Here is a 23731-nt window from a genome sequence, read left to right on the forward strand (position 1 = left end):
TCAACTCTCGCGGCCCGGTACCAAACGATTCACGGACCGGTACCGGTCCGAGGCCCGGGGATTGGCGACCGCTGATGTAAAGAGAATGCTCACAGTTGAAGTGGATCAGGTGCTGGTCATGAGTGCTCTTGGACATGTCTCGTGGGGACACAGGGTAAGGGGATAGAACTGAGCGCCCCAAGTTAGAGGTCCTCGGGTCATCAGGGCCGAGCGCCTGCTTCTTAGCTTCACTGTGTGGAGAGAATGCTGGGGGCTTTTCTGCAACAGTGACACACAAGGAGAGTCAGGACCAGGTAACAACACACAAATGGTTATCCACTAATCCAAGAAGTTGTCCTTTGGCCATTACCAACACACTACTGTCCACACCTTCATCAATGTCATCATAAGAATTACAAAGAATATCTCATGCTACCTCCCAGACAGAGTGACACGCCACTGAATTAGTACCCTTACTTAATACAATCACACCATCCCAGTGCTAATATTTAAAGTGAAATCCAGCTGAGGAGAAGTTAAAAGGCAATGGATGAACCTACTTAATCCCTGCAGGAGGAGCAGCAACTGCTTCTCATTGCTCTGAATGGACATAAGCACACCACAGATCATTAAATCCTCACAGCATTTTTACAATCATCAAATCCTCAATTTTTTAAATCCCCACAAGCGCTTACTTGTAACTATTACTTCCCCCACACGGTGATTAAATGCTGAAAAATATCAATAGATATCAGCTGGAATACATGTTTATATCTGTCCTTATGTTAGCATAAATGAATGAAAAAGGACTTTGGAGTTCACAGCTGCCGTGCACATGCTGGTTATAAAAGACCTCTCTTTGTGTGGACCTTTAAAAGTCCATTCAACAAGCTTACAGTAACTGCACTGAACCAGACTGTATTCCCTTTTGGGTCAATAGCAATACCAGATCATTTATCAGTTCCCTCTCCCTGAGTGTCCCAGAAACACTTCAATGCCCTAAACACTAGAGTACACAGACTCAAGGTTACAGGATGTAGCAAGGACCAACAAAGTAAAACTAGATCAAATGCAACTAGAACAGCATGTTGTACTGCATTTTCATTAACCTCATTTTAAAAAAATAATTTCATTAATCCTCTAATCTTGTTTTCATAAAACACCAAGCTGTACACCCTGCAGTGGAGTGACACTAAGGTCATACAGAACAGTGATAAAAAGGATCCAAGCTGAAAACCTAAAACTGTGAAGAACTTGTGTTTGCAACTTCAGCAGGTAAATATAGTTTCTAGGCAATAAGAGAAGTTTCTGTTGTGATGGAGGTGTGCATACCATCCTTTTCGCCGGCAGAGGGGCTGCGCGGGCGAACACGTGGGCTGTTGCTGTGCAGAGCCTCCCTGTCTCTGTCTGCCTGTGGGGTATAAGGCTGCTGTTTGCCTGGCTGGCCTGGAAACTGCTGCTGCTGTTGCAGCTTGACCTCCTGGGAGGACTCCCCATGAGCCATGGTGATCTGTTGCTGGTACAGTGCCAAAGCGTGGGGAGGCAGTAATGCCTTCCCACTCTGCTGACCCCCGTGCACCGAGGCTTCTTGCATCTGCACACAGGGCGACAAGAAAATAACAGAGTTACATATGTGCCACACATATAACACAAGCCCACTCCTATCCAGGAGCTGACATATGGTTAGCCACATAAAATATCTGATAAGCATGTCAGCTAAGACGCATCTCTTATTTCTTGACAAGCTAAAGTTTCCCTAATGGTCATTATCTAATTTCTCGTTATCCTCCATCTGGTTGGCTTATCTTATACAGTTATGACTTAACAATTTCACCTACTATGGTGTTAGCCTTGTAAGCAGAGAGACTTTGATAGGATTCACAACTGCAATGAAAGATTGTGAGTGCGTGAGTTCATCAGTTTTATGTGGCGAAGACACTTTCAAAGGCTGGGAAAGCCACGATGCTCTTCACTTAAAAAGGGACATAAAGGTTTATAGGGACACAATAACAATGCTCATTATCAAGTCCATATGTGTATTCTTGGATTCTAGCAAAGTAGTTCTGCATGAGTCATATTAAATAAAAAATAAATAAATACATAAAAAAGATCTGTAACTGTTTGAAACAAGAACTAAAGCTAGCAACTTTAAAATTAGCAACTCACAATAGGTGGTATAGCAGCTGCTCTCTGTTTCAGCTGTTTCAGATCCATGGGCTTCTGTAGTGGGGATGATATGACCCCATCATGAGTGTAGTTCAGTAGGCTTGGCCGTGGAGACATCATTCTACACAGACGGACAGAAATAAGTTAGTGGGAGTAAAGAAGAGGTTGAAAAGAAGAGCATACAAAATCACTTGTTTAGTTTTTCCACCCACTAATGTAGTAGGATGTGTGCTGACATAGCCTGAGACCATGGGAAAAAAGTAAAGATTCATATTGATGTATTACACATCTGTCAAAAAACACAACAGACTCTGAATTACAGTTAAACACACAAATCGATGCACAGAACCACGCATGCACACCCCCCCCCCCCCCCCCCCAACCCTCCCCCTTTTGTTTGCCTTGGCAGAGGGCAGCATTTCCCTGAGCTCTGCCAGTACATGCAGTCTGCTGTCATGGAAAAAACTGAACAAGTACCGTGCAAACACGACTAATCAGTTCTCCTACGCACTCTGACACCAATTTCTAGCGGCCTCATTCACAGACACATACGACATGTTTTATTAATATTATTATTTAAAAAAAAAAAAAAAAAATATATATATATATATATATATATATATATATATATATATATATATATATATATATATATATATATATATATATATATATATATATACACACACACACACACACACACACACATTTTCATACTGATGTGCAAATAAAATCCTTGGCTAATAGAAAAGTGCAACCTGTGGTACATGAACACACAAACACAGCTTGCCAAATATGGCTTCAATGCTGTACAGTGTAGCTAGGCAACTACTACCACTTCAAAGCCCTCACTGCTTTGTGTTCTTATGTCTGCTGTGTCAGAACAGAGATGTAAGATACCCAAGAAAACTCAAAAACCAGAAGATTTTTTACAACAAAGCTCTCAAACTGGTATAACGATGTAAACAGGGGAAATAAAGCAGGGAAGGGATACACTGATCAGCACTCAATCTGCCTAATACTGTGTAGGTCCCTATTATGCCAGAACAGCTCTGAGGCCTTTGGAGCTTGAACATGGCATCATTGTATCTTATGACTGCATGGCATTGGTGATATTGGAGTGTTTGGGTGCTGCTGTGGTATTAGGCCACTGTGCCTCATACTTTTATATGCAACAGATGTTTGATAGCATCATTGTCTGTAGAGTTTGGAAACAGGCTCACTGTCCAGAGGTATTTCTTATATTCTCGAGATGGTTTTCTGATATGTTTTTTGCTTTCTGTTGGAGGACATTAAGGTACAGCCATTTTTGTTGATCTGCAACAGTGTTAGGTGGGTGGTAAATAGCAGTAAAAGTAATAACCACATAAATACCAGGGAAAAGATGTCCCTGTAAAATTCAGGGTTATGGCTATAAGCCTGGTCCTCTGATTAGTGCTGATGGTTCTCACTATGGGCCTCCTGCATGACCTCATCAGAACCTCAAATGTCCCTATTCTTGAGAACAGCTGCAGCCTGAGGGGCTGGTACTTTGGGAATCCTGAAAATGCAATGCTGGGGGAGACGCTGCCTGTGCTGCAACCAAGAGGCCTTGGCAGATGACAGAGGTGTCAAGGAAATCCTTTTTCCTTTGTCATTAGGGTGGGGAGCCCAAGCCAGCATGCCCGCCCCACAAGAACCATTAGCCCCATGGCTTTCCCAGTAGCCTATATTCCCACTTTCTGGAACTGGAGGACATTGTCGGATGTAACGAATATTTCTTCCCACATAGTGGTATCTGGTTTAGCTATCTTACCCTCTTCTGAAGGGATGTTGATCTTAGCAGCTGTGTGCTTGCACATGTCCTGTATGTTGCGCTATAAGGTAGACAGCGATGGAGGTTTAGTTGGTAGTGAGGGAGTTGGAAATTATAGTTAGAAGACAGGAGTTCTGAATCAGCTGACTCATCTCCATCATTGTTAGCGTCGCTTCCCAGGATAGCTCTAATAGAGAAAAGCCCTCACATCGTCAGTCTGCCACCAGCGATGGGAAAGAATTAGCTACTGGCTCAGAGTGTGCTTCTGCATAAAAGTCCTTAGGTATTAGCACTTTTCCCTGTGGCAAAGCTGCCTCACACACCAAAGGGACACTGCCCTGCAGGTTAGCCTGGTGAGCGAGCCTGCAGTGGCACAATTTGTGTCATAAAGGAATACAATGGATACAGATTTGGGGGGAGGTCAAGGCAGCCTCAGCAGTCTACACATGCCACACAAACTGGGTGTGTATCTCTTGTTGCTGCAGAGAGACAGATTTCCAACTTCACTCAGGTTGTTAGCCATAGACATGCTGGTGGGCCTGACAATCGGCTAAACAGCCACCAAACTAATGTGCAGGGAAGAATACTGCTGTTCTTTGGGTAGCGCAGACTAAAAAGTAGTGCTACTTATTTTATACAGTATTGCTACCTAATAGGGTACGGCTAGAGCCGTTAGCTTAGTACCCAAAGAACAGCTGCCAACAGGCTTCCGTGAGAAGAGAGAAGAGGTTTTTGAATGACATCTCACGCTATGTCACACCCCATTATGTGGGTGTCACTGAGAAAGCCTATAGCAGGTGGCGTAATAGTATTTCAGCTTCTGATGAGGTCAGGGAGGAAGCATTACCCCATAGTCATGAAACAAATGCGATGAAAGAGAATACTGCATTGTAGAGAGAGCATCCATCATATTCACTTCACGGGTCACAGTTTTAATGTTGTGCCTGTATAAAATTGTTGCTTTAATTTAAACAAATGGGAAATTACCATTTACCATTATCCACTATATCCATTGCTACGAACCCTCACCTGTTCTTATCTGTGTTGTCCGTCTCCTCCACCTCATCAGCACTGCAAGTGGCACTAGAGTCACTGTCTCCATGGGAGCAAGTTTTGGCCGCATGGTCCTTCTTGGAGTTCTTGTTGTAGCTCTTGACTTCCTCCGTGCCTGCAGTGGGAGGTTTTGTATCTGTGGCATCACTGGGCGGTGTTGGCTGCAGCTGGTCTCTGTTGGGCTCCCCTGTTTCAGTCTTAATCTCCTGTTTAATGGAATCTGCATCTTCCTTGACTGGAGGTTTCTCATCCCCTGCCTGACTTGTGTCTGCGAGGTCCTCCTTCTTGTCGCCAGTGTTTGAGCTGCCCTTTGCCTTGCTTGAGGCTTCCTCCTTAGCCTTGCTGTCCTCAGACGAGTGCGGCGAGGGCAGGCTCTCCGTGTCAGAGCTGTTATTGGCTCCACCTGGCAGGGACACAGGGTTCGAAAGGAAACAAATTAGAGGTTTGTACTACAAATGTTTTATCTCCTTCACCTTTTTTCTTCCATTTTTCCTCTTATCTCTTTCTGCTAAAGAAGATTTTTCGCAGTGCCAGTCTTCTGCCTAATCAGGTTTCACTGTACAATAAGGGGAAAACAAAACCAATTGGAATGATGGATGAAAGCCCCCAGGACTTCAGTGCTCTATTGAGGAAGTACAGTCTACGCAGTACACTTCTGTCAACAAACTACAGCAACGTTTCATGATCATTTTCCCATTTGTAAACCATGATTCTTTAAGCCAACGTGAGCTGCTCAAACACTTTTTTCTGTCATATGAAACGATGCCACTTTATAAAGTTTGTGTAGAATAAAATGCAATTTAAAAAAAACAACTCTGGCATAAATTCTACATTTACAACCATTAATAACTAAACTGTAAGAGAGTTATTAAGTCTATGTATGCAATCTAGTTTGTAGTTCGGCTGTAGTTGTCCTGAACATTCAATGCAATACAAACAACTTTGTAGACAAAATAGAAGGCTTAAAATCAAGGCATAAGGATTGATATACCTTCTCCATCCTCGGGGGCTTCTTCTTCATTGCAGCTGGCTCCTGAACCCTCCATCTCCTCCTCCTCTGCTGGATATGGGGCATTAGTTTCCTCATTCTGTGAGGCTTTGCCTCTACGACGGGCCTTTCGTTCCTTCTCCTGGGTGAAAATAAGCCCAAAAAAAAAAAAAAAAAAAACTCAACAGAAGCAATCTTACAGTATAACATTACACAAAGTATAAAATTCATTTTATTTTTTTTAAAGGCTTGCGGATGTCATTTTGATTACCGATTTCATTTTATGCTGCTGCAGAATTTCATCCAGTTTCTGCCTCTTCTTGTAGTTGAAGTAGAAGTTCTTGCACTGTGACACGGTCTTTGATCCCACCATCTTGGCGATGGCGGACCAATTCCTACCATACTGGAGAAGGCCTAGAATTAACAGATGGACAGGCAGAGGGATTAGGATAGACATACAGAGACAGACGTGTGGATGTGGCCCTTGATGATCTGCTATTCTCTCTGCAGCTGTAAAAGATGTAAGCTGTGCAAAGTGCACTGCTTGTGACGATTGTAAATTTAATGGTTATTTTGGCTTATATACTATCAACGCCATCTCTAATCTCTTCAAGTGTACAGCGTTGCCATTGTAAATCAATAGCCAGGAACATCCGTCTCTATACAGCTGTCTAAACTGCGGCACAGCCTGGGAGTTTTACCCACAGTGTAACATAGACACTGTTCCACTCTGCCAGGAGCACCATGGCTTATTAACATAGATTTCCAAAGTACAGACAGAGAGTGAAAGAAAGAGAGAGACTGATAAAGCAAAAAGGAGAGGGACGTGCTAGTGGTAGGTAAACCGCCAGTCAAACCAATGACATCACTAACTCACTCCACTGGGGTCACTGTGTGTCATATTCTAACTGACTTTGATGTGACCCACTTCCAAGAAACCCAAGTCCTTTACTCAGTCAAGCACATGATTGGGCCTTACACAAGAGTCTACAGGCACCCGCTGGGCCAGGGCTGTGATAGATCAACCTGTCATGAAACACACAAGAATGTAGGGACGCACACATAAAGTGTGTATATGTGCTATAGTAAGATATGCAGAGAGCATTCAGTGCATAAAGACAAGTAAATGAGAAATACAGATAGCATAGAATCTGCTCCAGCGCCCCCCTCCCAGAGTCTGCTGTTAGCTAAAAGGCAGCTCATTAACAGTGTGTTGTAAGAGGCTTAGCTTACACCACCCACTTGTTTCCTGTGCCAGCCTGACAGGTCCTGGCAACAGGACAGCTCTCAAAAGGTTGCTGGGGGCTGGTGGGTGGGAGGGGTGTTATTAACAGGCACAGAGCCAACACGTCTTGGGATAACCTTGGCCATGGGTTCAGAGGTCTCTGCATCTCATCGCTTAATGGAGGTAGTAGGACGACACGCAGAGCTGCGAGCCAAAGGAGAGGAAAGGACAGCTGTTTACAGCCCCATCAGTTCAGCTCTCATAATAATCTGAAAGCCTGAATCTGATACCAACACTGGATTGAGTAGTTAGTGATAAGACTATTACTAAGTAATATCTGCAATAAAAACTGATCTATTAGTTGTTTACAAGTCTCATTTCCTGGAAATGTTTCATAAGACTTTGTGTACAGAGATACTTATAACACTGATATTACGACACATAAAATGCCACCTAAATATGAAAAAGTTTTTTTTAAAACTGCAGTCGTGTTTCACTCGCACAATAGTTGCAATTGTATTAACATTAGCACCTACATAAGTGCTGTGTCACACATACAGTGTGTAAATGTAATTTAAAAAAAAAAATCTCTAGCTAAAAGGGCTAGCAAAGCTATGAATCATGCAGAAAAAGTGGAAAGACCTATAATATTCACTGTTCGGCTGAGAATTTATTAATACTATTATAAAAAGAGCTGCCATAACAAGCTTGGGTGATCTTCATGTCTGAGCTTCTGGAGTCTAAAAGTGGCAGCGCACCTTGAAACTGTTAAAGTGGAAGAGGTTTTTCAGCTGAAATATTCATTGCTGCCACCAAAGGTATTGCTAGAAAAGCTTCTCCCAGGAAGAAAAGACTGGTTGGCCTGACTCGCTCCATGAGGACTGAGACACGTGACTGCTGATACCTAATAACCTTTTAAAGTCGGTGGGTGGGAGGGGGTGGACTGCCCTACAAGTCATACACCCTCGAAACTGATAAGAGTACACACAAAAATATATGCCTTCACACCAACCATGAAACAACGGTGGCATAAGAATAAGCACATTTATAGAAGTTAGATTAACTCTTCGCAGCATGCAGTGAAGCTGAAGTGCTAAAGAGTTCAATTTATTTACTGAAGGTCAAAGGTCACTTTGTGATGACCTCTAGCTATATCCAGTTTGATCCGCCACACGCAAGCACACAAACCACACAAAGCACAATCCCAATAAGTTATAGTTGGCTCAGGGCCTCAGTTGCTCAGAGCAACACACATGTAGCATACATCCAATCAGCTGTAAGAATACTGAAACAGGTGGTAGCCTCACACCCAATCAGGACATCGTATTTTCTTTAGCTCCTCCCAGATAAAGTCCAATCAACACCTGGTGCGGCCAGAAAGTGGTTATTCCTGTCTGTCACATGCCTGTCGCTCTGGTCGTCGTCTCGTGCCCCTGCTCTGGATAACGCTATCAGACGGTCTGATCTCTCGAGGGCCAGCAGGGAAGCTGTTCAGGGCTGGGCCTTCCGGATCCAGAGCAGAGGAGATGAAAACAGCTCAGTCTCAGTGTTCTTCTTGCCAGCTGGCTCGATACATGAGCCGGTGTCAGGTTGACATACTCTAAACCAGCACATGCTCCTGGCCTCTCCCCTCCTTTTCCCTCTCCCTCTGTCCTCCCTGTGCTTCGGTGAGTGCTGCTCTGTTCTTCTCAGTCGCTCCTCTCCCCAATGGCGGTCGTCTGGGAAGACTTCCACAGGAAAGTGGGACTGTGGGGCGGTTCTATGTGCTCAGCCTCTCTCTCCTCATCTGATCTCTCCTCTATCTCTCTTTTTTTCCCTCCCTCCCTCTTTCCGTCGGTCTGTCCCTCCCCCTACCTCACTCTGCCAGCAGGCACCGCGGCATGCACATACACACACATGCACACACAACCGCATGAGTGAGTACAAACTCTCTCTCTCTCTCTCGTTAATACTCTAGCACACAGACACAAACATACACTCGGGCAGTCCAAGAGTAAACAGAGAGAGGGGGGGGGGGGGGGGGGGAGGGAGAGAGAGAGAGAGAGAAGCCTGGTGAAAGCGAGGAAACACAGAGAAAGCAGAGCCACTGAGTCAGAGAGACAATGGAGAAAGGGAAAGGATATAGAAGTGGAGAGTAAGCACAGAGAGAAGAGTGGGGGCAGCAGGGGTGAGAGAGGGAGTTGATGTTGATACCATGAGAAAGCATAAAGGCTTTCACATTTTTCCTGACTGACCTGCTTTTCATCTTGAATGTGACCTCTCTAGTTTATAACAACACACAGTGAGAGGAGAGAGAAAGTGAGTGGGGGAAAGAGGCGCTTGCCAAATCTTCCACAGCTCTTGCCAATCTGGGCTGTTGCCATCTTCCCAACCGAGAGACAGAACGAGAGAGAGTTGGAGCAACGGCGGAGGAGAAAGGGAGAAAAGATAATATGGCATTCTCTACCTGCTGCTCCTTTAAATGGGTTCTTCCAGCATGCAGAGCTGGGCCTATTATCCAGCTGCCTGGCTGCCCGCACCCAAGCGAAGCCTGGCAGATTAGCACACTTACATAAATGCTGGCCAAGACTGGTACGCACTCCAGCACACACAGGCATAGCCTTTGCTACACATTACTTGCATGTGCCCACATTCACGTAGGCGTAGGGTGGTGGGTTTAAGACAGAGTTACAAAGCCTGCTCATCTCTTGTTTGAGGTGCCAATCTTTGACTGGGGAAGACAAGGGCGATCCATCTCCAAGTGTGGCCATGCCATCCTCGAAGGCACTGCTGGCTGGCACTGCCACGCAGGAATGGTGAGGCCCAGCCAGACACTATAAATGCCATTATTCAGATCTGGTTAGCTCAAAGGGATAAACACATTAGCATCGGGACACCTAAACCTCTTTAAAACATATACATGTCAAGCACCTGCTGCGGAAAAGCACCTTGACAAGCTTATTCAAAACTAAAGCGCAACTGAGGAAATGGGAGGACGGAGGTTGTGATCTTGGAATGTCTGAATTCTTGGAAAGGGAATCCCTTTTGACAGGTGTGGGGGTTGTTGCTAGAACTGATGATAAAACGACCTCCTCCTCCTCAGCCCTTGGTACTGTAGCTGGGGTTCTGTGGTTACATAAGCCCTTCACAGAAGCACCGCTCCCACAGAGCTGCCAGGCTAATCCTCTTGGATGGAGTGCCCCACTAATCCTACAGCAGGAGAATGGAACTGAAGACATTAACCAGGATTACTACACAGGACCGTGTTCGAGCCAGGCTAGTGCCAGTTATCACAAAATAACCTCTTAACACACAAACCTGCACAAACACCCAAGTAGCAATTTGCAGGAGACGGGACACAAAGCACAAAGCAGGTGCAGACTAAATGGGATTTTAATATCACACTGGAGCTTCTGATAGTTGTTTGCAAGGCACCTCATCTGCTGTTCAAAACATTCAAAAACAGGCCTGCCAGTCGCACAAAGCACAATGACACATCACCTATAAATTACCACAAAGCAGCCGCCTTGTGAAACCCAGTGAATCATGTGCAGAAGACCTAGCACTACAAAGAGGTAGTTGATCAACTTTGCCCACTATTTTAGAAGTTATCGAAAAAGGATACATTTATTGTGAAGAGTAAAGAAAGATCTTTATATGCAATGTCACTGCCAACACACACACACACACTCACCTTTTCTTGCAATATGTAAACGTGTCTTTAAAGCATAGTAAACATTACTGCAGGTAAAGGGCTCATTGAATCAGCAAATGAGGGTAATGTACTGCATATTAAAAAAACGAAACCAAAAAAAAAAAAAAAAAAAACAACTTTAAAAGCATACTCAGAGAGTGCAGGTGCAAGGAAAACTGACAGAATGTCAGTGACCTTTATGAATCAGCCAGTAATCTTCAGTGAGAGACAATAAACAGCCGCATTCGTTAATGACTGCCGTATTCGCAGGGGTTGGTTGATAAGGGGTAGACTTTACAGCCTCCTTGATAAAATACAGGCTTGCCTTGACCCAGAGACACAGGGAAACGGCTCCAAAAAGCAGCAGACTCCGTTCAGGCAGACTGACATACACATGCATAGACATAACCTAGCAGCACGTGGTGGTTGCTACCACACCAACAGGAAGTCACAGCCACATCACTTGTCTATGCTTTCGAACAGTGCTTGAAGCTGATAAGTATTCTTTGCGTTGACGAGTTTATTATAATACATAAAACATGCAATAAAGCTACTTCACATGAGAAAAGAAAGGTGTCTTACCTTTTTTGGCAGTTTCCATCTCTTCTTCAGTCCAGCGAGAGCTCTCATTCATTTCAAGATTGGCTGTTAAAATTTTTTTTTTAAAAAGACAAAAAAAAAAAAAAAAGACAAAAAAGGAGAACCACCAAGTTAGAGAAGGCGGGAGGAGGTGGAGGGGGGAGTGGGGAGTTGTCACTATGTCTGTTAGGGAGTGACTGACGAGAAGAAAGACAGAGAGAAATTAAAGAAGAAAAAAAGAATAAGAGGGGGAGGGAGGCTTGAGTTGCTTGCTAGTGAAGCACTGCAGCATGGGTCGCTAGGGACTGTTTGTTTTAGATGGTGGAAGCAGGAAATCCAAGGAGAGAAGTCAGTTAATGATTATAGACATAACAACTGGCTTCTTTCGCTGCACAGGCCATAAGCCAGGCTGTCCCTGGCCTTCCATGACAGGACAGCGCAGCAGTAGTCTGTGCTCACGTGTCCTCTATATGGACCTGTGAAGGGCACATTGCGCCAGCTAGCACTTCTGCTAGCAAGGGAGCAAACAGTGGCAGGGGTGTGGCCGCTGACTGAGAGCCCCTACAGCCCGAGTCACCAGGGGATTCTTTGTGACTACACCTGCAGCATGTATGCACAAATGCTGAAACATCAAAAATGCCATCCTAGCCTGAAGCTAGTTTGTCTGTGTGTGCACAGCTTACACACCATCTGTTAGAACATGAAACAGAGCTAAGCAGGGGGACAGTGCTGACACACAGTCCTTTATTAATAGTTCATCTTTTGCCAATAGGATTTTGTGTGCGTACCTAATGCTGCCACATTTTACACCCATTACGATTTCTTTTTTTTATGGTGTTTGAGTGACAGTCAGGCAAAAGTAATGAGTTTAAGACTGAATAAGACAACACGAATAACAGACAAAGGATCAACAGTGCACTCTTGTGGTACGGGACCAAAGACCACAACTAGATCAAAGGTGACCAAACTCAGTGCTGAGTGATGATGGCAAATATTTATCTGTAAAGATTCTCTCTTGTTCAATTGCTGTTAACAAATGCACACAATTTATTCCTGCATGCCATCTTAATCTTTTACATCCAGTTAAAAATTATAGGGTTAATTTAGAATGATTTTGTAATAAAGTATGTCTTTACATCTGTATATAAGTCCAATAGCAATTTTATCATGCTGTTTACCTACATTGTTTTCTAAGGCTACAGAGTTCAGCGTGGCTTAAGTCATATGATAATTTGTTTTTTTTTAACACTGAAAGAAGAGAGAGGAGAAATCTGCACCAATTTGCTGCAATGCAAGAGATACTGACCGAGCTCATTGTTGAGTGGCGGTGCTGAGGTCTCCTCTGCTTCGCTGGTCATAGAGCGGGTTATACGGCCCTTGCGGCGTCCCTGGCTATTGGCTGTTCGTCGACCCTTGATAGCCACGGGAGGCTCTTTGTCCTCTGCATCTTCTCCAGAGGTGTCGTCCCTGTATTTGGAAAATGTCAACAGAGTCAGCAAGAGAATGCACCGGGTTGCTGAATGGTCGGGTCTATTAAACGGGACATTAATTTCTGGGCAGCACTGTGAGGCACTGATAATAGTCTTTTAAAGAAAAAAACAAAACAAAACAAAGGTAGGGTGGGGGGTATGATTCAACAGCATAATGGCTTCAGTCTGAAACTGAAATCAAGTGTTTTATTGCAGAAGAACAGACTACAAGCATGATCTGTGGTGAGTTTTGTGCAGGCAAAGTTCATCACAAAATGATGACTCAAGATTTAAAAAAAATGGTTCCAAATATTCATCAGGGATATAAATTTTATTTAATATTTATTGGGACTATAATAATTTCTGAAAAAAAAAAAATGCAAATGATAGGATGCAAATATTGAACAAACAGGAGCTGTGACACATTTCAATACTACAACGCTAAAAAACAGCAGGACCAAGAAAAAGCATCTCACTGAAGTAACACTGGGAAATTGTGGTACATTATTCAATATGTGGACAGAGAAGCAGGTAAATGAAACTAATGGACTGTTTTCTGATATGCAAAAATAATGACCTTATATGCCTGATGCAATTACTTGCGTGGGTATACTGTCCCAATCCTGGACACGGACATGTTTGTCCAAATGAGGATGGGCTAGGGCTGTTCGATATAACGATACATATCGGATGACGATATAAAAACGTCTATCGTTTCATTTTACGCTATCGTTTGTTTCGTGGGTCGCAAAATAAACTGTTTACAACAATATTTTTTCATCGTTTTGATGGTCACTGCAGTGGCTATATTCATTTCTTAAAGTTCTCTCTTTCTCTTATATTTTATATAACCACACTACGGACGGACAAGCGCCTGTTTTTATGCGTTGTCGTTAGCAACAACGACGGTAACACCATCGCGTGTCCGCTTGTTTATGTTCCACATAAACCTTTCACAATAAAGCCAAAGATCCTGTTGAGAATCACGTGAAAGAGCAGATTATTTCCGGATGAGAAATAAAAAAAAGAGAGTCGCCAGGTGCTAAAAAAATAAACCTTAGACTCAAACGTTAGAACAGGCTTTGCCCCGCACCACGCTGTGTAATAAATACTCAAAGTAAATAACAAAGAAAATGGCGGCCATTACAACTTATGTCTAAAAATGTATAGTTTCACGCATCTGTTAGAACACTTGACTACAGTTACATGACGCGCAGCTGGAAACACTTCCCGCAAGTCGAGCTGCCCGAGATTCACAGAATTTACAGAAAATATTACATTTTTGTGATTTATGTCGTTATCGGACGATAGATGTCTTATATCGGGATATGAGATTTTGGTCATATCACACAGCCCTAGGATGGGCAAAAATACCTCAGAATGAAACAAACTTCAAATCAAAAATTTGAACGTGTATGCAGACGCTGCTTTTTCCATTCTTTTTATTTCCAGGATAATTTATTGAGTGTCTGCACAATGGCATGCCAGGAGACAGCCACTGAATTTGAACCTTCTGCTCCTCCATTCATCTTCCCCCAGCTCCATTAATCTTGCTGAGGGGAGCTGGTGGCACACTAAATATAGGCAAGCCAGCTGTGCCAGGGGTGACAGGCAGGCAGCGGGGTGTGCTGGGAGTCACGGAGTCCCCTGGCCTCGCCTCAGAGCAGGCGGGCACCCGGCAACGCTTCATCATCATCATCCTCCTGCAGTCTGACACATCTGCAAATATGACCTACCATTGCTTGAAACTGCTAGAGTGTACACTCTCAGCTGACAACATAATATAGTGCCTAAATACACACGCAGAGGGATGGATTTATCTAATAATTTTCAGGCAACAGAATGCAATGAAATTCCTACCGTTTCTGCCTCATTCAGTGGCACCGTGCCTAAAAACACCCCCTCCTTCAACACTGCACCCAGCTAGGTTAATTACACGGCTTATTTTCCTCACCAAAAACAACTCAGACTAACAAAATAAGCACAGAGTTTTAAAAATGAGACTTTGTGCTATTTGCAAAGGGATGAACGTAAACAGGAAAACAGCTGCTCTACTAGGGAGAGCAAATGGAAGCTCAAAATTGCTGTAGGTGGAAAGTCTGGCTGGAGGTGAGGGAGAAAGAGCTCAAGGGTTACAGAATGATTGCATTTCCAGATCAACTCCCAATAGCCAAAAATTACCCCAACTCCATTTCCTGCATCCTGACATGGAACAATTCGAAAAATTGCGACTTGGAGAAAAAGATCAAGTAAGAAAAATTACTCCAGCTGTATGGGTTCACCCACTCAACTCCATCTTTTCTTTGAGCTGTCAGTGTGCTCTCAAATTTAAAGCTCCCAGTGCTAAAAGCTTGCTTGGATAGTTTTGACTTCTTTTCTTTTTTTTTTTAAATTAATGGCAACTCACTTCATTCCATCTTCCTTGTCTTCAGTGTCATTTTTCTCTTCATCCCGCTCTGCCTCCTTCTCTTTCTCCTCCTTCTCCTTGTCTTCCTGGCTGTTCCGGTTCACTTGTTGTTGCTGCTGCTGCTGCTGCTGCTGACCGTGCTGTGAGGAAAAAACACAACAATGAGGTGCCGTATTACAAAGATAATCCCAAGTAGTTTGGCAAAAACAAACAACCCAAAAATCTCCTGCTTCAGTGTGCAAACGCAGAGGCATTCAGATTTTGTCAAAATCCTGTGCATCCTGCCCATCAGATTAATATAAAAAGAAGCAGTCGGTGGTTAACAGCTTTACTTGAGTAGGTTACTCCAGTATCTTTCTAGCATTACTAACCACAATTTATCTTCTCCGATTTCATGCATGTTCTGCTTGCTTCCAAACAGCGAATGACTTAGCAATTTTGGTGGCAGAACCCAAGTCTGAGACTTCCTAGCCGACGGTGTCAGGCTGGCCTTTGTGGTGGTGTTTTTTTCTTGTTTTTTTAAACATAGAATATGAAACCAAAAAAAAAAAAAAAGAAATTCCACTCTTCCTCATTTCTAAAACCTTGCTTTCTTTTATTGTTTTTTAAATGCATCTCACTTTACCTAAATGAAGATTTACGCAGCTTCAATTTTAGCATAGGCAAAACCAAAGAGGATGCGAAAGTTCCGAAATTACAGTAGCACATTTCTTGCTCCTGAAGCACCCAGAACCACTTCCTCAGCAGTTTCCTGCCTGTCTGGGCTTTTATGGTTAGAGTTCACAGCACTGACACGCAGCTCGACCTAAAACCATAAATACTGCTTAACAATGATCAGTCGGCTCTTCATCAAGAATTAAGATCTCATATTCTCTTTTTGAGGTATTTGCAGTATCATTCTGAGCAAATGCTCACCCAAACCATGTAAACAATGTGTATCTCTGTAATAGACATATTTTCAGTAGCTCCTGACAACCAAACAACAATTGGCAAAATCTTACTTAGCATTTGTTGTTAGGGAGGGAGAAGAGTAAATTTAAAAATGCACCTTTCACACAGAGAAGCTAATTCTTTTTTCTCCATTTGCACAGCATCCCTAATGTCCTCTCCCGCTCTGTGAAATTAATAATGATCTCAACACAACACTACAATACTTAGAAAAAGATTGGACTCTGTGAAGCTGGAAAGACATTAACATTTATATTAAGTCATTTCCTATTATATTTTCTCCTCTCCCCAAAAATAATCTGTTACCATTTGGAGCAATCCTGACGTATAGCAATGCACTTTCTGTTCCTCCTCTGCAGATACCTCCCTCTGTGACAGTGAGCTGTAAATGCTAGCTGCTAATCAAGAGATATGGTCGCAAAGTGCCTGGTAATGAGCAGTTTCTTCAGGAAAGATGACATAGTTTGCTCATAAACATACGAAAAGGTCGCCCTACATGTGCCATTTCATTAGTGCCACCATGAAGTTAGCACCTGCGGTTAGATACATTATAACAGAGTTCATTTGGAGCAGGAATAACGTCACCCTACTACAGAAAAATGGTTTAACATGGTGAGATGATGATTGTGTTTACAACAGACATTATCAGCCTCATTCTGAGTTGATTTTAAAGGGACTTAAGTCTTTCAGTGTGCCATATTTACACATAAAGTACCCCATGTGCTCTACACAAAAACAATCTTATCTCAACTCAATCACAATGCAGAGAATCTATCAGAAGTGTAAGCCTCAAAGATGAAAATACCTGGCTTCTTCCTCTGCGTCGGTAGTTCCTTCGCACAATGTTCTTGTAGTTCTCATTCTTTTTGGTCAGGTAGTAAAAGAGCACACACTCTGCCACCGTCTGAAACATGAAACAAATGTCATTTCTTATGCCTTGAAAAAAGGGAATGACACAAAAACAAAGGAGTGAAGAGGGAGAAAAAAAAGTATACCTTTCTCTCTAGAAAAGACGCAATCAGACTGAAGTTTTTGGGGTGCTGGATGAACCTGTGGAAGCACAACAAAGGCAACAGAATGAATCCAAAATAATGGTAATTTCTGGAAAGTCACAAAATACCACGAAGAGAGTGCCTGGGGGTGGGATGACATCAGCGATCACACAGAAAGAAAATGAGAATTTATGACTCAGCTTACCTAAAAAAAATAAAACAAAAAGAACAGAAAAAAGGAGAAAAACAAAAACCCTGCTTTAAATCTAAAATCTATTACATAAATAAATATTTCAATAAATAAATAAAACCGGTTACTTAGTATTTCTTTTAGATCAGAATTGTTAGAAGAAGAAGCTGAAGTTTATGTGGGGCCAAACTTTAAAGTTGACGATTTTACAGCACGGGTTTGATTTGGCTGCCTGAACCGCCTCTTCTCAATTCTCACGAAAGAGGAAGAGTCACTTCCTTACTAACAACTCCCTGACCCTTTCTCAGTCACACATGTTTCACAGGGAGTAAAAGACGCAGTTCGCCATGTTATATAAAAAGCAAATCTCAGGAAATTTTATGAACGTAAGAGCTGAACTGAAAGTTAATACAGCATCTGAAAACAGAATAAACCTGTAAAGATGAAGGAAAACCAACAGTCTGGTCATATGCTGTGCTGTGGGTGTCCAACAGCTTCTGTTTCTAGCAGTGTTATTATCAAAGGAAAGGAGCTTACTTCTCTCTGAACGTGTCCTTCTCTTGATCGCTCCACATATTCATAACCTGCCGGTCCTTGTACACCTTCATGGGATCACCCATCAACCCATTCATGTTGATGAATTTGATGCGTTGCTGCTCAGCGTCAAACAGCATAGGAGGGATGACTGCCAGCTGTCGCATTTGCTTCTCTGTGTTCTAGTGTCCACGCGTGCCACAAACCCACACAAGACAGAGAAATCAACATCCTGGAGTGAGGGGGCTGATCTCCAGAGAGACATACAGCCTAGTGCTAATACAGACATGCACTCTCTTAAAAAGTTGTGTGGTAGCACATGATGTTTGAAGCATTTGGAAAACAAGCACAGAATTTCAGTGTGATTTGGTGACTCAACAGGCTCTGTTATGCTAGGTCTAATAGCAGCTCTCCTTCACAGACTTGTTTCCCATCACTCAATTATTTGCAACGTAACAAAGAACCAAAACCTCAGGACTGGTTTGTAAATGAAAAGCACTGTCTTGTTGTCAGCTTTCCAAAGACTGAAGGTTTGCAGTCTAATCGACTGACAATAAGTAATCATGACACTGTCAGGAATAAGTACGAGCTTTTGTGCATATTTTTGTGTGTTAGAGTCCAGACTTCAGTTTAGTAGATGAAGCTTGTGATGAGGAGGAGGATGACGTTTTATCTATATGCCAGTCACGTTGTGTCTTTCCTTTGTGTTTTCACTTCTTTGGTGAGGGGGACCCTGTCTCAGATGATAAAACATAGGTGTGATCCTTCATATCGTGAGTCTGAAGGTGCAGACATTAATTAAAATTTGCATTCTTGGCACTTTTCTCCTCTACCTTTGGTGTACTTTGCATGTGACTGGTCTGTGATATTTTCAGTGACTATATTTTCAATTTGAAAACACACTTTGAGAACTGAATTTCATTTCAACTGGAGTAATTATTAGCTTTTGTACTTTAAATGCCCCACAACACTTGAATGTCAAAATATTTTTAATACTAAAACTCTTCCCAAAACCTGTAAATCTCCAGGCAGTTACTTAGCTGTGATTTTGAAGTCCATGCTAAAGTTCCCCATTCTCTGCCTGAAGGTTTAGATTCATCGCAGAACAATTACACAGAGTGTAACGGGCAAGAACTATGATTACTGAAGCTAAGGCTATGGGTCAACTGTACAGATTACACAGCACATAAAGCAAAGAGAAAGGAGGTAAGACTACCAGTGAGAGAGCCAGTAGAAACTGCCAGAAACTCCTAAAGCCTTTGAGAGCATTCCAGCTGAAAGCAGCTGTGCTAGCTTCTGGGTTGTGGTGGCCTCAAAAGTATAGTTGGTCATTTTTTTAACCACTTAAGCCCCACGCCCCCGGTGCTGGGGCAAAAAGGAGGAGATCACATTTAATTGGTTATAACACAGGTGAGAAATGTAAGTCCAGACATGTGTGGTATCCACAGAAAGCTCTGAATCTCAGCAAAAATGTCATATAAACCATTTCTATAACCGCCAAACACACCGAAAACAAGCCATGATTAAACGAGCAGTTACGTAAATGCGCAGAAGTCTGCTAAACAAACAAAACCAAACAAGAATTTCTTCAGACTTCATGTATCAGGCTAAAGAAAGGCTGGTTATCTTCTAGATTGGTTGAAGTGATGTCAACGTGACATTGTTACTGTGATCCTGTTGGCTCAAACGGTTAAAAAGAGGGGCCAATCATGCAAATTGACCAAAGGAAACCAAAGTTACAGCCCCAGAGGCCAATCAAACGCTCTATGCGCACTGCAGAAAAGGGCCATTACCATGTAAATGTGTGGTTAATTCTTCAAAAATATTTTTAAAAAAAGCATTTTTAGGCCTGTTAATAAAATTAATTTCTGCTCTTTAATACATAAAAAAAAAATTCCAATGGTATGGTGTCCAATTGTGTGCCGAAAGTGGACATTTTTGTACAGCGTCTGGATATTCATGTATTGACAGTGCTGTAATTTTTCCACTGTTTCACTTTAGAAACATAAATTTTTGCACAGAGGATGTTTAAATGTTGGTTACTGAATTACTGGAATGAAATGTGAACTGAGGCATATTTTTGAAAGGGTTATATGCTAAGAAATGTAAAAAAATTTAAAAAAAAATAGGCGAGGATTAAATCTACATTGTCATTCTGCTTAACTGCATTTATCCATGTGGCTAGAGACTGGTCACATACAAAGTACACCAAAGGTAGAGAAAAGTGCCATGAAGGCAAATTTTTATTCATGCCTGCCAAAAAAGTGAAAATACAAAGAAAGACAGCGCGCCTGGCATCTGGATAAAGCGTCATCCTCTTCCTCACTACAAGCTTCATCTCCTGAACCGAAGTCAGGACTCTAAAGATGTATTTATTCCTGACAATGTTGCGATTATTTATTGTCAGTCGATTAGACATGCAACCCTCCAGTCACTGGAAAGCTGATGACAAGACTATCATAGCCGAAGCAAACCAAACATTTCCCACTGTAGTATTTTCACATTTAAATTCACCTAACAAAACACAAGTTGACTTATATTGAAGTCAGAGCAAATGCATTGTTTATGTCAGCAGCTCTGGCACTGCTCTGTCAGTGAATCGGTTTGAATTATGACAGAGAGTAAGGAAACAAGGAGGAACTGCTAGTGATCTGTTCAGATGAAGTGCTGCAGGCAACAGCACACCTCTGACTTCTTAGCAAGGTAACCAGCTTTCACTTTTACAGCAAGTTTTTGTTCAAAGACTCACGTTGTGTCTTTCAAAAAACAAACAAAACCAAAAAAAAGATGATTGTTCAGCATGATGATGGGAAAGGCCAATTACTGACAGATTTTCTGGTCCTTTTTTCTCTTTGTACACCTATAACTGTGTGAGGTGCAGCATTAAACTGGTATCAATACTGCCACCAGTAACTGCAGGCGTCACCAAAAAAAAAAAAAAAAAAAAAAAAAAGAGCAATAAAAAACATCCAAAGTGCAGTGAAGCTAAAATGCTACACATCAATATTTGGCCTGAGCTGCACTTACCTTTAAACCAGCAGCAATTAACATATAGACAATTTTTAAGCTCACAAACTTCACATATTTAATACGAAATAGGTGAACGCTCACATATACAGATTTACATATTAAGGCATAATCACATTTCTCCCAACTTGACTGGGAAGAACTTACAAATACAAGATGCACATGAAGACCAAGTCTAGGGGCTAAGCCACTTTAAGAGAAGAGCTTACCTCATGCTCTGATATTCCATCAATGATTTCAGAGACTTCATGTTCACTGCGAGCTGCAGATGAGGTCAGCCCACCCCCTCGCTGCCCAACACGGCTACAAAAAGAAAAAAAGAAGACCCGTTCATTCAAATCTACCCACACACTGCTGGCAGTGAGCTACCTACATCACATGATGAAACAAATCCACGTTAACGCTTTACAAGAGCAGCAGTAATAAGGCAACAAATCAAACTGATTGAGTCTGTTACATTAACAGTGTCTGTTGTGCCGGTAGGGAAAACAAATCATCCCACCTCTGCATTCGCTCCTGCAGCTCTCTTTGCTTGCGGATCTCTGGGAACTGTTTCTCGTAGTACTCCCGCACCTTGCTTTCCTTGGCTCTGCGCCGTGGGTTGTTTTCAATGCGCTCCACCTTCTTCTCCCAAGCCTCCATTAGCTGGTCATAGCGCTGGCAAAACTTCTGTTCCTGAAGGATCACAGAAACAAAACGAGCTCAGTCTAATGTGGATCTATTTAAATATGATCCTTACGCCATATTGGATTTGAACTAGGAGGAGTATTACGTTTGAGAAGATGCATTTCCTGAAGATTTGACAGGAAACCTTAAAACACACGGCAACCCTCAAAGAACAAAATGATTTTTCATATTACGTCTCCTGGGTGTATCCTACCATGCACCCCTGTGTGTTCAGAGGGGGCAAAGTGACATGTTGGTATTCTACGAGGAGTCTAGCCTCGAGTCAAATCTCCGGCAGACGGCAGCCAACTGTTTTCCCAGCATCCTCACAGGCAGGCTGTAAAGCAGGCCATTAACCCTGGTGGAGACACGACCCTCGACGGGCTCATAAATTACAATGTAACGTCCCCCTTCACTTTGCCCACAAGGAGCTCCTCACTTTGAGAAGAGTGGACACTGTGACACTGATGAGGTGCTGCATTTGAACCATTTTTTTTTTCTTTCTTACATCAACTTACAATACAGAATATGCTGTGACAGAGTTCCTCTGGCACCAACTGAGAGATTAGATGCTACTTTCTCATCATATATTTTTTACTTTTGGATACACGCAAATGTCAGTAAAAAATAATGATTTCCTGTCAAGTCAGTTGATTTTACAATGGCTGCCTGGCTCTAGCATCAGAACTCACCCCATTGATCTCAGCTTTATTTATAGTCGTGCTCTTTAGCTCAGTCTTACTCAGGCCCTGGCAGGCTGGAGCATTGGGTAACCCTGTACACTGCTCATTACAGTGTACAGTGAATTCAAAATTATACTTTCAGATGACAACATGGGTTATTTTTTTGGTTGGTTTTGAGAGCAATTGTTTCCCAGGAGCACAGTGCAAGTACCAACAGCAGATCATACCCACAACCTTTTTTTTTTTTTGTATGCCTAAAATGGCCACGCACTTCAAGGAGCAGCTGGCCCACTTTCATACTAGTCATCTGTCACGGGCTAAGGCCAGCAGAGAGTCAAAAATGTGAAGTTCTATACTTACCCACTGCTTACGAGCATGATTTCTCCTTTTGAAGTATAAGATGAGCTTCTTCCTCATCGCCTGGTTTCTAAGAGGAGAAAACAGAGGGCAGAAGGATGGGAATAAAAGAATAAGGTGAGAACATGTGAGGGGGATCCAATCATTGTCAGACACTGCTCTGGCTTTCATCATATTTCTCTCACATAATGGAGCCAAGCCTATGATGTCCTCAAGATCCTCAGGTACATTTTCTATTATTTCAGGAGCTTCTGTGCGGCACTTCTTTTCTCAATACAAAAATAACCACATAAACACACACTCTCTCTCAGACTCTCACACACTCACATAAACACAAACAATGCCTGTCCTTGTATGCCACTGCTCGATAAACTCAAACTTGCTTCTGGGTGGAAAGGACAGCGAGGGGAGCCAAACTTATAAAACTTGTCTGTGCTGGGAACAGCCAGCCACAGAGCTTCAAATAAAGGTCAGGGCCAGTAATCTCCTTAGGCAGCCACTCAGTTTGTCTCTTTCTTTGCTGCAAGACAGAGTTTTATTCCTGACACTTAATCTGTCACTTGTAAGGTCACGTTCCCCACTGATTAATGTAATCTTATTCTACATTAGTCACTTCAGCTGAGCCGCAGGGTCCTTCAGGTCATGGACAAGGACGGAAAACTAGGAAGTGGGCTAACAGGGGTGTATGACTCTTGTGAAAATGTAAAGATAGCACGATAGCATTCAGTAAGCAGAGATATAAATGCTGACGATGGCCCTGCTCGCATTCCCAACTTTTTATCTGTAGTACCAAAACCAAGTCAGATCTACAGAGCCTCAACCCCCAACCTACAAAAACACTCCCACGCACACACACATACAAACACAGACACATGTTGAGCTGTGGCATTGCAGCAGGGTTGAGGAAAGATAAAAGCTGCCAAATCCAGCTAGATAGTGTAGATGTCCACACAGTGTGGCCTATAATGGATGAGAACTAACTCACTATGGCAAAAACAGG

The 23731-nt window shown here is 42.6% G+C and overlaps 1 protein-coding gene across 4 annotated transcripts in view; it reads right to left on the reverse strand.

Annotated features, from left to right (window-relative positions):
* ncor2 (nuclear receptor corepressor 2) overlaps positions 1–23731 on the reverse strand; it is a 91495-nt gene that overhangs the window by 17961 nt on the left and 49803 nt on the right. For all 4 annotated transcript variants that reach the window (XM_086313626.1, XM_086313625.1, XM_086313624.1 and 1 more), the window contains exons 9-23: positions 22735–22801; positions 21528–21700; positions 21235–21328; positions 18002–18180; positions 17278–17332; positions 17088–17186; positions 15335–15474; positions 12765–12925; positions 11462–11524; positions 6253–6395; positions 5985–6123; positions 4970–5396; positions 2146–2266; positions 1312–1573; positions 94–258 (exon numbers count right to left, since the gene is read on the reverse strand). In XM_086313626.1, the coding sequence (XP_086169752.1) occupies positions 94–258; positions 1312–1573; positions 2146–2266; positions 4970–5396; positions 5985–6123; positions 6253–6395; positions 11462–11524; positions 12765–12925; positions 15335–15474; positions 17088–17186; positions 17278–17332; positions 18002–18180; positions 21235–21328; positions 21528–21700; positions 22735–22801 (2288 nt within the window). The remainder of the gene's footprint in view (positions 1–93; positions 259–1311; positions 1574–2145; positions 2267–4969; positions 5397–5984; positions 6124–6252; positions 6396–11461; positions 11525–12764; positions 12926–15334; positions 15475–17087; positions 17187–17277; positions 17333–18001; positions 18181–21234; positions 21329–21527; positions 21701–22734; positions 22802–23731) is intronic.

This window comes from Aulonocara sp. 'chitande type north' Nkhata Bay, linkage group LG12 (genome assembly GCF_057382095.1).
Source record: "Aulonocara sp. 'chitande type north' Nkhata Bay isolate Kocher_YH1m ecotype deep benthic linkage group LG12, A_spYH_male_GT1.1, whole genome shotgun sequence".
NCBI lineage: Eukaryota > Metazoa > Chordata > Actinopteri > Cichliformes > Cichlidae > Aulonocara > Aulonocara sp. 'chitande type north' Nkhata Bay.